At 34.7% G+C, this 15,585-nt stretch overlaps 1 protein-coding gene across 2 annotated transcripts in view; it reads right to left on the bottom strand.

Annotated features, from left to right (window-relative positions):
* Window positions 1-6,388: 6,388 nt before the first annotated feature.
* LOC134662492 (nephrin) overlaps window positions 6,389-15,585 on the bottom strand; it is a 127,180-nt gene continuing 117,983 nt past the window's right edge. Inside the window, exons 15-17 of one of the 2 annotated variants that reach the window (XM_063518737.1) lie at window positions 14,789-14,884; window positions 7,450-7,592; window positions 6,389-6,517 (exon numbers count right to left, since the gene is read on the bottom strand). In XM_063518737.1, coding sequence (XP_063374807.1) covers window positions 6,413-6,517; window positions 7,450-7,592; window positions 14,789-14,884 — 344 coding nt within the window. In that variant the 3' untranslated portion in view covers window positions 6,389-6,412. The remainder of the gene's footprint in view (window positions 6,518-7,449; window positions 7,593-14,788; window positions 14,885-15,585) is intronic. The other variant, XM_063518738.1, reaches the window with a different exon arrangement.

Genomic DNA, 15,585 nt, shown 5'->3' with positions numbered 1-15,585 from the left:
GTAGTGACCGCTGATGTCGAAAAAATATACCGGCAGATACTAATCGAGGATTCACAGCGGTCTCTTCAGAAGATATTGTGGCGGTCGCATCCTTCACAGCCAATTGCGATATACACATTAAATACGGTGACATATGGCACAGCTAGTGCACCTTATCTTGCAACAAGGTGTCTTACTCAGTTAGGGTACAATTCAAATGACGTAAATGTCAAACATGCAATTTGTCACGACTTTTATGTTGATGACTTTTTATCAGGCAGAGACACGGTTGAAGAAACCGTTTCGTTATGTCACAATGTTACACATGAATTAGAGTCAGCAAAGTTTCATTTGCGCAAGTGGCATTCAAATAACAAAGACATCTTACTTGCAGTTAATCAAGATGTCAGTAGTTCAGATACTGTAGATCTTAGCATTGAAGAGTCTTCCAAGACTCTTGGTTTGAATTGGTCATGCTTCCAAGATACATTGACGTTCTCCATTAACGTTAATACACAAAATAAAATTAATAAACGGTCAATTTTATCGACGATTTCGCAGGTGTTCGATCCACTCGGTGATCTATTTGTGTAATATTACTCGTTAGCGGTTTAGGCATAAGTAAATGTTTTGACAAATTGATTTTAATTTCAGACACATAAGTCAAAAAATAAAGACATTAGATTAGAACCGTTTAATAGTAATTTTAAGACCAATCTTTGCAATTATTTTCTATCGAGCCGATGTTGTTCAATCATGTATCGAGTGCGGCCACGGTCTTAAAATATAATAAATATTAACATAGGTATAAATATATTTCTTGCTTTACTAAATCAAATAGTTTTTCTTAAAAGGGGCTACCTGCGGTTTTCATCGATATTTGACAATATTTGAATCGTATCTCCTACTTTTGCACTACAGATATATTTTTATAAGACAAACGGCTATCGGTTCTTCAATCTTTATCTCCATTATTGTCTACCGGATTTTGAAAGAAATTTATACTATTTTATGTTTTTTTTAAACATTGTCTAAAAGAACACTTTTTTCGTATCTAGATTGCTGTGAAGGATATTACTTATACGAAATCTACATATTTGGGTTCGTCTTTGACGTGTCGTAAAACGTATCTAGGGTTTTAATTTTAAACGAATTAACACAAAAGTTATGGCCAGAAAACCAGTTTTTTGGCCTTAAATTGTTCAACTTTGATGCCAAATATCTCGAAGACAATGAACTTTGAAGTAAATATGGAATACTATATTGCTTAAAGCCGTTGCTGTTAATATGATAAGCTACAAAATACATAAGAAAACTAAGGGATTCAGTTCGAAGGTCATTGGCGTGGCGGAGCCTCTTAAGTAACATCAATTTCAAGCACATTGGATGTTGACAGCCCCTTAATATAAGTTTAAAAGCGGTTTTATGACATTTTTTCAACGATTTTAACAAGGCTTCAAAAGTTTCGGTTTCGGTTTCGGTTTCGGCCGAAACTAGAGCCAAAGCCGAACATTCGGTTTCGGTTTCGGTTTCGGCAAAAAAACATGTTTCGGTCGGACACTAGTTATGCTTAATATTTGGTTGATGACTATATTGCTATTTGACTTTTTGCCATATTCTATATAAAATAGAATCAGAATTTGAAAGCAGAACGTCACACCGTCATTTACTACTTCTGGCTGAAATTATATAGAGTGGTAATAACAGTCACATTTTTTTTTTGTAGGTAAGTAAGTATATTTTATAGTTTGTGTTTTTTATTTTATCTCTAGTTTTAAGGCGCTAGACGCCGTTTTTGGCCGAAAACTCTAACATTCTAGAGTCTATATCTTCTTAACGGTTCAACAAAAAAATATGAAAAAAATATATATGATTTTACGTTTTATGTACAACATTTTCAACGTTTGACTTGTTCCCTATGACTTATAGTTTTTCCAAAAAAGGAACATTACGACAGGCCGTTTTGCGACTAACTTTGCCTATTTCTAGTAAACGGTTTATTCGATTAAAGTTATTTTTAAACTAGAATAATTGTTTTAACAGATACTACAAATGCAACGTAGAATAATGTTAATAAATATTTTTTTTTTAAGAAATCGAATATTTTTCAACATTTTGTGCGTATGTAGCTCGAAAAAGGCGTGGCCGGCAGTCGTGTGCTAGCTTTGAGACGAGGAGGCTGTGTCGCTCGTCGCTCCGTGCCTTCCTTGTATTCTGCATGCTTGTTCTGAGCCGAGGTGCAATAAAATTGGAGTTATTGTGACCAAAGATTAAATAACTGCAGAATGTTGATTTGGTTGTGACGCGCTTTAGCGCGCGCAACACGGTGTTTCGCAGCCTATTATTACGAACGTAATGATAATATAAATATATATATATATGTAATGATAATATTTCCACTTATGTTTGAGAAAGCTTCATTTGAAATATATAAAAAATGTTTTCGAACATGCGCCGACATATTGCCATTAAAATTTAACGTTATTAATAAAGTTCAATTTCTAAAAAAAATTGATCAACATTGGCAATTTATGTTGTAGGTATATACTATATAGTTTGATTCAGAAACCATTACATTTTTAGGATTGTTACCCATTAAAATGACGTTAGATTATTAAGTAAATCTGGGGGCACGGCAGTGCCCCCGCCAAGTCGAGCAAAAAAAGAGGCCGTACCATCCTTTTCTCGAAGCGGTTCAGACTATTTTCGACGTCCTGTAATTTTGTGCTGGCTGAAGCTAAAACCCTGAATTTTCAGTAATATATAGGGCTAAACATGCTTAAGATATATTCTTAAAAAACATTCAATTTGAACTAGTAGTTTAAGAATTATTGTACGTCAAAGTTCCTTATTTTCGACACTGACACACTCACTCACTCACTCACTCACCTACGATCATCATAATTCTAAGATACTTCTAGTATATATATAGTTTTTAAATTTAATTTTAAAACCTAAAAATATTGCAATATCAGTCACGTTTTAAAGATCTAAGAACTGCATAAGTAAGTTTGTAATCCCATATAAATATTTGCTATTACAAAGTTACTGTTGCAGTTCCTACAAATAGTAGGTAGTAAAGTAAAGGTACACTACGATGTACGATGTGAGTATGAATGAAGATGTGTTTCTTTATGATATGTGTATACATAGTATGAGTACCCGAAAAGAAGGACTGTCTACAAAAAGAGATGAGATCCCATCAAAAACATTACATGTAAAAAGGTGCAAGTCTCGCAACGCTTCTACTACAAAAAAGTTTTGAGATGTAATGTGAAACCAAGTCGGTTATTTTAATCAGTGCCAGGGGGTGTTAAAACTGTATCAAATATATATCTTTAATTTGTAATACATATAATGACTTGGCAATCGCACGGCTGCAAACAAAAGGTATACGAGTATAGCGCCAACTGCACGCCTCTGGGCTGTATCTTATTCTTTGAACCTCGTGGCGGTGCAGCGATACAAAATTCACGTACGATCGCAGCGAGCGGGGTAAGCGGGTGGTGCGGGTACAGAGCGCTTAGCTCCGCCCTGACGCTCAAGGGCATTGGGCCTTCCAATCGTCTTAATTCAAATTTACTTTAAAATAAAAAAATAAATTAAAACAATAATTTTAAATTTAATTTGTAAATATACAGTAAGTACTTAAAAGTCACATATTTTAATGAATTTAAATATTTACTTACCTACTAGTTATGGTGGTATTAACTACTCTATACAAGGTGGTACAAACTTCGATGTCCAAAAATTTTTTTAGATTCTTCACTACGTGGGCTATCAGATTACTAATTTGGGAACTTTCCACCTCGGTTCCTTTGACCGGCGACTCTGTCAAATTATGATGTTATTATGGTGTTAAGGTCCCTTTTTAGAGTTTTTCGTAAATAACTCTTGAACAGTGGCCCGTAGCAAAAAATGTTCTACTACATAAGTAATCCATATAAAATTTCCTACAAAAAAGATTCAGTACACTTTTTCGCTAGGATCAATGTTTTAAAATATATTAAAGTGGGAAAGTCACGTATAATTTATTCTAAGGTTGTTATTTTTTAGTTGTTCGTAAATAACTCGTAAACGGTAGCCCACAGTTAATAATCTATTTGAGATTTCTTATAAAATAAATGCTACTTTTTTTCGCTAGGATCAACATTAAAAAATATATTTTCCATTTTCTATTACGCGATTACGTCCGATTTTACCCGAAAAACGAATTTCATTCTGAGAGTTAACGGACTGTAAGTATAGTTGGTCAAACCAATTTGTCATTAAATAAGAACAATACAAACTGTACTCATCCTTTTCTTTTGGGTGCTAGTACTAGAGTAAGACAAAGATAGTATGATTATCTCTGTCTATGTTTGAAATGAGAGAGTCCTTTGACAAACTACTTATATATAACCTTTTTGTAGTTTCGCATTTTAAATAGAAAAAAAATCAGCGATGTCAAATCGGCGACATGCTAGATTTCTATTGTCAGGCTAAAAGTATAATGTAATAATAATTTAAAAATTCATCGTGTAATTTATATAGGAAGAAAACAAACAAATAAAGAACATGAGAACTATGAGAGTATGGATCACTCCATACGCAGAAGTGATTGATGGCTGAACATATATTCTGAAATTCGGCAACGCTTTGAAGAAAAACTCCATTGACGCCTATTCTCCACAGATGACACGAGAAGAAATATTGTCTGAAACAAAACTGCAATGCTGATTTTATACGCAGATAGGGATCCAAAATTTACACTACCATCAGAAAAAAAGACGTTTGAGTTTATGGAGACATGACAGAAGATGCTGAAGAATATGTTGTCACGAAAGGAGCGGCAGTCCGTTTAAATGTAAATATGTTGGAATGACCTTCTACTGGTGTCAGCGAGCTTGCCGTGATACCTTCACAAGCTAATCACAGCGGCGAATGATAAAATCATGGTTCCTACTGTGCGAAACATTTATGTGTCGATTCAATAATCGAAGCTGTTGCCGGCCTAACTCCAATCTGTGGCTAAATGTTTTGGTGCTTGTAGTTTCTAAGTACTTATTCTGAATTAAATACTCTGATTGAAACATAATTAGATTGTTTTATTATTATTATTTATTTCTCTATTTTCACTTTATTGCACGAAACATAGGACGTTTTGCCAAATGGAATTCTCTACCAGTCAGGTGTAAGGCAAACAGAGATTGGTATTGGTATGTAGGATATAAAAGCGACCGTATGTCGAACAGCTAATCTGGTTGCTGGCAGTATACATCTTTCGAGCAGGTATATTATACTGTTAAATCGTACCTATGCTAAAAAAGTGACGAACTCAGAAAGTGACGAACTCAGAAAGTGACGTCCTCAGAAAGTGGCGTTCTCAGAATGTGACGTACTCAGAATGTGACGTCCTCAGAAAGTGTCGTACTCAGAATGTGACGATCTCAGAAAGTGACAAAGTCAGAAAGTGACGAACTCAGAATGTGACGATCTCAGAAAGTGACAAAGTCAGAAAGTGACGAACTCAGAATGTGACGTCCTAAGAAAGTGACATACTCCGCCTGAACCAAATAATACGTATAATCAGAATGGATGCAAGCAATAAAACCGGTTTTTTTTATCTGAGAGAAAGTTGTCTGGTTCGACGGCAAGTATTTATTTGTACGTAAACTTGATGCACATAAAATATAATAACTTTAACATAGGTTAAATAGATTATACCAATCGCAACCATCGTAAACTACACAGATTTGAAACTGAATATTTCAATTATTTTATTTAATGGTATAAGAAAACTAAAAGTATCTTTTGCAATAGCAAGCTCCTCGGTTCAAAAAAAATCTCCGATTTATTAACTTAAATAACATACACCTTAGTAAATGGTTATCACGCGGTGACCAACGTTATTATGCCCAAATACGTATCACCATACCTAATACAAAAGATAGCTAAAATATGACGTACTCGTAACTATCTGTGTATCAATTTGTCGACAAAGTTTCAAATTCGAGTCTTACAGTCGGGGTTCCTTATCTCCTTGGCAGTAATAAAGTTTCCCGAAAGCGGCCCTGTATGCACTTAATTGAAAAAAAAATGTTTTTTGATCATCTATGTAAAAACAATTTCGTATGATACTCTACAAATTAATCAAAAATATGAATAGAAGCTAAAATAAAAAGGAGTCCGACTTTGCCCACTACGTATAGGTTATGTTATGTTAAACGGCAGTGGACAGTTTGTCATTTCTGTAGTATAATTCCGTACACGGCGGGAAGAAGTTGATAACTCGCGGGAAAAAATGGAAGAAATTTGAACCTTATGTAATTTAATTTAAAGTTCTAATTTCTTTAATAAAATATCTCGAGTTATCAACTTCTTCCCGCCGTGTACCGAATTATTAAATATTCGTAAATTAATTTTGACTATATGAAACAAGGAGTACCCAATATTAAACGCAACTTTCTTGATGAGCCGCCAGCAAGGGCGTTCTCGTCGTAACCACCTCTCGATGCGACCTCGCCGCGCCATTGACACCGCTCCGACCAGATTCACTCTGAAAATAACCAACACATTAGCAAAACAATCAGATTTGCGCCTCAAGGATTCCGGATCATCACATCACACAAAGTATTCATTATTTTCGTAAAATTCCAAGCTACTTTCTAGTTAGTCCCGATCTAGAGATTGGATCGAAAAATCGAGGAATTAATTCTGCCTTTTACGTTTGAAGTGAGTTGGGTATTTCTAAAGCAACCCGTGCATATGTTCTTGGACATCACCATTTGGTGAACTTGAATTGCTGCTGAAGACCAAATAAAACATAATTTCTTAATACCGCGTGTTTCACGTTGAATATCTTATCTGTGAAATTGTTATTACTCGTATTACGTAAAAATAAAGTCAAAATCGGTGTAATAATGACTTTTAAATTTTGAACACCTCTGAATAACAAAGGAATTTGATTTGACCTCATACGAGATGACGTCACAATCTGTGTAGCTAAACCAGTGTAATGTAACTGTACATACCTACTCGTATCGTAATTAGGCATTAAAACACACGTGTGATGTTTGATACTCTACAAATACACACTCGTACTTTATTGCCTCTCATTGAGTAGTCGCGTAAACTACTATTGCTGACATTGTAAAACGTTTGTGGAAGTTTTTGTTGGTTATAATTATGTAAAATTCGTATTCCAGTTTGATTTTAGACGTTTCTAATCAAAGAGAATTATCAGCGGTCAAACTTCTAGATTATAAGCCATAAGCGCGGCGTCAACCACATGTAAACGCTATGAAAACGATAGCTTGCAACAATGCCAAGCATTGTAGCATGAATTTTCATTAACCTTAACGACATATTACTGACCGACTCAGATGAAAGCGGGGTTAATCGATCGCCTAATGGATACGAGTACCTACTTAAGCAGTAGTTATAAAACGACGATTATGTCAAGTGTTAGTAATGTGATTTATTATCTACCTGTGAGTCAGCGTAAGCGGCGTGCTGTGATATAGGCGTGGTCGGTGAAGTGCGTACGATGCTGTGGGCGCTGCCAGAGTGTTTCGGCTCGGGCGACGCTACCACAGCGGAGTACAGCGGCGGGTCGGGCGGACAGTTCACACCTACACAGACGTTAGTAAGCAGTGCTTTCAAGTACTTTTTAATAGATTTTAAGCGTAATATTTTTAGTTACATGGGTATACCTACAATAGGTACCTACTTCATCGATATAGCTTGAACTACTCAATGTCTATGCAGGAGCAAAAACGTGAACTGGTAATGATACAAAAGCAAAACTTAAAATTAAGCTGAGTAAGAAAGATAAATTTTAACTTCATAGTAACAAACTAAAATAGAAACAAAACAAACTGCGAACTGAGGATTGAATAAGAAATTGCATAGAATGAGGTTTCCGGGAACGGACTCATTTAAAGCAACAGTGCTTCTTGTTACTGCTGGTAATCAGATTATTCACTGCCTGGTGGCGAGCGAACCATCGACCCGTACAAAACATAAACAGAAGAAAATAAACAAGCTTCCCGCTAATCCGCGGAAAAAGCCGGGCCGGCAAAAAGATAGCTCGCTAATAAGTAAAGTTTTAAAGTTGGAATGTCGAAGCCCTGACGTAAAAGTCTAAGTAAACACTACTTTTAACTTCTGGCATTCAGCAGTTTGCTGCCGACATCTGGCTTTATACGATACAAGTTTCGTTGCATAGGACAATGTTTCAGAGTGTGTGTAATGGCAGAAAAGTTTTTTCCTTATGAAACATTGTGTTGTTTGAAGATCGCGCATCTCGGTCCATAACGTAATATAAATATATTATCTACATACCATAAGCTCTATTAATGCGTCCAGAAATTCATCGAAATCGTTCGAGCCGTTTCCGAGATCCCCGAGATATATAAATGTAGGTATAATAATATGTATTGTAATGTTGTAAGCCTATTGTAATGTTATGAGTTTCAAATTAGTAACAGCAATAAACCGAATACAATTTTAATGAGTGCCTATTCCAGTATTCATAAATAGATAATTCCAACTTCCATAGATACGAGACCGATGTCGGTCGGATGTTTGGATGTCGGATGTTTGGTCGTTTTATAAAATTCGCACGGAATTCGATCTGGAGCAATATGAGAATCAGGGCTTCAATCGTTTGGCCCATTAACAAAACTTCGAGACAAAAGTTAATTTTGCCACCGTTACTAATTATCAGTGCAGGTTTTTTTAACTACATATCTACTAGAAACAGTTATTGATATAGAGCCCGACAACAGACAGACGGACGGATGGACAGACGGAAGGTTGGAAGCAGCAGACCTCGGTAATATGGTTAAACATCAAGCTTGTTACGAATCGTAAGTCTTAAAGAACATGGAGAATAAAATAAGTATTTAATTTGAAATCAGTTGCGTATTCCACAGCGACCCGAATATCTATCCTAGAACAATAAAATATAGACTACTTTTTGACTCTGACATTTTGTTTAGTCACGACTAAAACTACAAACAGCATGATGTTAACAATGTGCAAAAATGTTAATATGAACTAAATAATAAATACTTTTACATTATTGTATCTGGACTTAAATATTACTTATAAAAATACAAAATATCGAGGTCTCGGCCCCTAATACCACTTTGTGGCATTTGGTGTCGAGATACTGGGGCCGTGGGGTCCAAGCACTCATGTTCTTGTCAAAGAACTTTGTAAAAAGCTCGTAGATACAACTGGTGACCAGAGAGCTGGCAGCTTTCTCTCGCAGCGCATAAGCATTGCCATTCAGCGAGGGAATGCTGCCAGCATCTTTGGCACAATGCCGCGGGGTCCTTTTTTAGATGTTTTTTAATTTAGATTAGTTTAGTTTTTAATTTTATTATTAGTAACTAGTTTATATTGATGTTTAGTTTTTAATGTTAGATTGTAATTTTATGTTGTGGTTGAATAAAGAAAAACCCTTTTAAATAATATTAAACATAAAATATAAAATCAATATTACTTTTATCTCTTCAAAAACAAATGTACCTACAGCGTGTTTTCTTACTCTGTTAACTTTGGGGTATGGACAAGTGCATTTAAGGAAACTAAAAGACATATAACTAGTTATCTCCGAAATCTATCTATATATATAAATGCAAGTGTCCTGACTGACTGACTGACTGACTGACTGACTGACTGACTGATTCATCAACGCAGAGCCGAAACTACAAAAGCTAGAAAGTTGAAATTTGCACACTAGGTTGAATTTATAAAGTGTACAAGAGATAAGAAGCGATTTTGAAAAATTCAACCCCTAAGGGGGTTAAAAAGGGGATGAAAGGTTGTATGGGGTACAAGTTTTATTTTAAGCTAGGAATTTAAAACTTTGTAAAAATGTATTATATTAAAAAACAAGAAAACTAATTTCAGCGTTTTTGAAAATTCATCCCCCAAGGTGGTGAAAAAGGGGTTGAAAGTTTGTATGGAGATCAAATATTTTTGTGAGTGTGGGACTTGAAACTTTGTATATGGGGATATTATTATAAGACAAGAAAAGTAATTTCAGCGTTTTTGAAAATTCATCCCCTAACAGGGTTAAAAAGGGGTTGAAAGATTGAATCCATTACAAATGCTTTGAAACTTCTTAGAAAGGCATAATAGCCGATTACAAAATAAAGTAATTGCGACGTTTTTGGAAATTCAACCCCTAAGGGGGTTAAAAAGGGGATGAAAGTTCGTCTTGGGGTGCAAATTTCATTTTAAGCTAGGAACTTGAAACTTTGCAAATAGATATTAAATTTAAATACAAGAAAACTAATTTCAGCGTTTTTGAAAATTCATCCCCTAAGGTGGTGAAAAAAGGGTTGAAAGTTTGTATGGATATCAAACATTTTTTCGAGCGCGGGACTTGAATCTTTGTATTTGGGGATATTATTAAAAGACAAGAAAAGTAATTTCAGCCTTTTGTAAAATTCATCCCCTAACAGGGTTAAAAAGAGGTTGAAAGTTTGTATGTGGTTCAAATTTTATTTTAAGCTAGGTACTTGAAAGTTCGTAAAAAGATATATTATTAAAATGCAAGAAAACTAATTTCAGCGTTCTTGAAAGTTCATCCCCTAAGGTGGTGAAAAAAGGGTTGAAAGTTTGTATGGATATCAAACATTTTTTCGAGCGCGGGACTTGAATCTTTGTATTTGGGGATATTATTAAAAGACAAGAAAAGTAATTTCAGCGTTTTGTAAAATTCATGCCCTAACAGGGTTAAAAAGAGGTTGAAAGTTTGTATGTGGTTCAAATTTTATTTTAAGCTAGGTACTTGAAAGTTCGTAAAAAGATATATTATTAAAATACAAGAAAACAAATTTCTGCGTTTTTGAAAATTCATCCCGTAAAGTGGTAAAAAAGGGGTTGAAAGTTTGTATGGATATCAAACATTTTTTCGAACGCGGGACTTGAATCTTTGTATTTGGGGATATTATTAAAAGACAGGAAAAGTAATTTCAGCGTTTTGTAAAATTCATCCCCTAACAGGGTTAAAAAGGGGTTAAAAGTTTGAATCCATAACAAATGCTTTGAAACTTCTTAGAAAGGCATAATAGCCGATTACAAAATAAAGTAATTGCAACGTTTTTGGAAGTTCAAACCCCTAAGGGATTTAAAAAGGGGATGAAAGTTCGTCTTGGGGTGCAAATTTGATTTTAAGGTAGGAACTTGAAAATTTGCAAAAAGATATTAAATTTAAACACAAGGAAACTAATTTCAGTGTTTTTGAAAATTCATCCCCTAAGGTGACGAAAAAGGGGTTGAAAGTTTGTATGGATATCAAAAATTTTTTAGAGCGCGGGACTTGAATCTTTGTATTTGGGGATATTATTAGAAGATAATACAAGTAATTTCAGCGTTTTGTAAAATTCATCCCCTAACAGGTTTAAAAAGGGGTTGAAAGTTTATATACGGTTCAAATTGTATTTACTTCAAACTTCGTAAATAGGTAGTTAGGTAGTAGGTCTTATTAAATAGAGGACATGAAAATCTTCTAAGGGGGTTGAGAGGGATTATGTCGAGAACAATTTTATTTAGTTAGGGGCTAGAAACTTCGTAGGTTGTGAAAGACAAATCTCATGCGTTGTATAATATTAATAATTAACAAATGATTAACCGTCCTACTGCAATATTTTGCTGCATAATGTTCTAAGCTAATGTAGAATATATAACCACCAATATACAAATCCACGCGTACGAAGTCGCGGGCAACAGCTATCTATCTATCTATCTATCTATATATATAAATGCACGTGTCCTGACTGATTGACTGACTGACTGACTCATCAACGCAGAGCCGAAACTACAAATGCTAGAAAGTTAAAATTTGGACACGAGGTTGCATTTATAAAATGTATAAGAGCTAAGAAGCGATTTTGAGAAATTCTACCCCTAAGGGGGTTAAAAAGGGGATGAAAGATTGTATGGGGTTCAAGTTTTATTTTGAACTAGGAATTAGAAACTTTATCAAAAGGTATAATATTAAAAAACAAGAAAACTAATTTCAGCGTCTTTGAAAATTCATCCCCTAAGGTGGTGAAAAAGGGGTTGAAAGTTTGTATGGAGAAGTAAAATTTCTTTTGATTGCGGGACTTGAAACTTTGTATATCGAGATAGTATTATTAGAATACAAGAAAAGTAATTTCAGCGAATTTGAAAACTCATCCCCTAAAAGGGATAAAAAGGGGTTGAAAGTTTGAATCCATTACAAATGCTTTGAAACTTCTTAGACATTGGATATAGTTCTTTAATTATTTATTACTTTCTAATACTTTAAGCGACTCGAATCTTGCCATACGATTAAATAAAAAGAAAGGCATAATAGCCGATTACCAAAAAAAGCTATGAGACGTTTTTTGGAAATTCAACCCCTAAGGGGGTTAAAAAGGGGATGAAAGTTTGTCTTGGGGTTCAAATTTTATTGTAAGCTAGGAACTTGAAGCTTCGTAAAAAGGTATTATAATAAAAGAGAAGAAAACTAATTTCAGCGTTTTGGAAAATTCATCCGTCAAGGTGGTGAAAAAGGGGTTGAAAGTTTGTATGCACATCAAATATTTTTTTGAGTGCGGGACTTGAATCTTTGTACAAGGGCATACTATAAGAATACAAGAAAAGTAATTTCAGCGTTTTTTAAAATTCATCCCTTGAAAGGGTTAAATAGGGGTTGAAAGTTTGTATGGAGATCAAACATTTATTTTTCAGTGCGGGACTTGAATCTTTGTATAAAGGCATATTATTAGAATACAAGAAAAGTAATTTCAGCGTTTTTGAAAATTCATCCCCCAAGGTGGTGAAAAAGAGGTTGAAAGTTTGTATGCACATCAAATATTTTATTGAGTGCGGGATTTGAATCTTCGTATAAGGGCATATTATAAGAATACAAGAAAATTGATTTTAGCGTTTTTAAAAATTCATCCCTTAAAAGGGTTAAATAGGGGTTGAAAGTTTGTATGGAGATCAAACATTTTTGTGTGCGGAACTTGAATCTTTGTATAAAGACATATTATTAGAATACAAGAAAAGTAATTTCGGCATTTTTGAAAATTCTTCCCTCAAGTTGGTAAAAAAGGGGTTGAAAATTTGTATGGAGGTCAAACATTTTTTTGAGTGCGGGGCTTGAATCGTTGTATAAAGGCATATTATTATAATACATAATAAGTAATTTCAGCTTTTTTAAAAATTCATCCCCTAAAAGGTTTAAGAAGGGGTTGAAAGTTGGTAGAGAGTTCAAATTTTATTTAAAGCTAGGAACTTCAAACTTCGTAAATAGGTAGTTAGGTAGTAGGTTTTACTAAATAGTGGACTTGAAAATATGCTGGGGGTTGAGGGGGATTATATCGAGAACAATTTTATTCAGTTAGGGGCTTGAAACTTCGTAGCCAGGTTGTGTAAAGAATTAACAAATGATTAACTGCAGTCCCTACTGCTATCGTTTTCTGCATAATGTTCTAAGCTAATATAGAATATATAACCACCAATATACAAATCCACGCGTACGAAGTCGCGGGCAACAGCTAGTTACATAATAAATCTTCGTCATTCCAAATAAATTCAAAATAAATACTGTTCATGTACCGTATAAAAAAATTTAATTTTATCTATAGTACCCAAGTGCAGTCACGCACGGGTAGACGCGAGCCGCACCCAATACGGCAGCCGCATAATAATTTACGTAGTTCGAATGTTGACCAATCATTCCTATAGACGTTTACAGTGCATTCCGCAACAATGTAACCAAATATTCCGCATATAAACACCCCACCTTATGCACACACGGTGCACATTTTAGAATCGCGTAAAAGCATAATGTAAAACTATAAAATAAAACATACATTTCGCGAAAATACTTTGTTTATTTTAGTTGTATGCTGCTTTTGCAAATTGTTGTCCATGTTATTCTTGTTTAATGCAAACTAAATGAACTCAATACCAATATTCGCTGCGCACATGCGCGAAACGCATTGTCAGTCGTATTACTTAGACAATAGTAATTTCAATGTCGTATCATAACGATAACAAAGTTTTTCACAAATTGAAAAATCAGAATACCGCTCTAGGGAATTGCTCTGAGAATTCTTCGCTACAAGTTGCAAGTCACACAATACGACCGTAACGGGCTGCGGCGTAGCACTTATAGGAACCCTTTGTACATATAGTTGAAAGAGCTAACGAACGATAAGCTGTAAGAGTAGTTAAGTATCCAGAATGAAACTGATAGTTTTCTGAATGAAAACATAAATAAGTATTCAGATTTTAAAAACAGTATTTCTCACTTGATGGTTTCATCGGAAGATCAGCGCTGGAAGTCGCGAGCAACATGCTGAGATGGGGCCATTTTGTGACACTTTATTTTTCACTATGTTATTTCTATGTATGTCTAATTGTCTATTGCTGTGTGTTTACGATTAAAAAACTATTCTATTCTATTCTATTCTGTTCTAGTATTTTTCTAATAATGATGGTGAAATGCACTGAAAGCCGTTTGAAATGAGTATCAACATATCACAAAAATCTTAAAATTAGAATAGGTACAACTCCTAGAGTGGCAACCAAACTTTACAACGTTCGATCTCATATTATTATAAGTACAAGCACATAATAATATTTTATGTTAGTTCTATGTCATTAGAACCAGGGAGCCTCTTAACTTTCTAATTAATTCGTAAATACTAAGACGAAAACGACCTTCTATTTAACATCATTAAAATAGCTAATTCCCAAACGATGGTTAAAGCAAGCGGAATTGTGTTACTTCTGAGCGCGACGATTTGAATTGACAGTAATTGGTATTTACCTTTACTTAGAGGTATTAAGTCTGGGTTGCGCTCGTCGCCGATGGGCGAGCCTCGCATCAGAGTCGCCTTGTGGGTCTTCGATGAAGGTATGGTTACTGTGAAATAATCATACAGATTAGATATGAGCATAAGTTGATTACCGTAAAATGGGGTGAGTAGGGGATAGTTGGGTTATGAATGGGGAGAGAAGGGATGAAAGGGGGGTGAGATGGAATTTTAAGGCTACTGCTACAAAAATAATGTATTCCAATTCAAAATGGAGCTATAGTAATACTCATAATAAAAAAAATCGATCCAACAATCCTCCAAAATCACCTTTGTATGAAATCCCATCTCACCCCAATTACGAGGGACTACGGGGTGAGGTGGGATTTCCTGTTTATCGTCAAAGTTATGAAATGGAACTACCCAAAATAAAATAAAAACTAAAATACAAACGTCCGGAACACTTATTATAGTATACACCATACAGTTTGCATATTTATGTAAAAATAAAATGTTAGCGAGGTTTGAATGTCAGTTTTGCCCCTACTCACCCCATTGTACGGTATTACAAAATCTGATAATATGACAATAAAAACTAATTAACTAATGTAAATACGGATGTCAGAATAGCGGCTATTAGTACCTTTAATCAAAGAAAATGAGGTAGGTACACAGAAGGTACTTACAATATTATTCGTTGAAATATAAAAAGTCTACCCGCCATTCTGACGCTCACACTTTTTTGCAGGTTAAGTATCATTTAATCTAATGAAGGTTGACAATGCTCTGTTCATTCAATTAAGGTTGCAAC

Source organism: Cydia amplana, chromosome 3 (genome assembly GCF_948474715.1).
Source record: "Cydia amplana chromosome 3, ilCydAmpl1.1, whole genome shotgun sequence".
In the NCBI taxonomy this organism is placed as follows: Eukaryota; Metazoa; Arthropoda; class Insecta; order Lepidoptera; family Tortricidae; genus Cydia; species Cydia amplana.
Note: the sequence above shows the minus strand (reverse complement) of the source record. Positions and strands in the feature narration are given on the sequence as shown.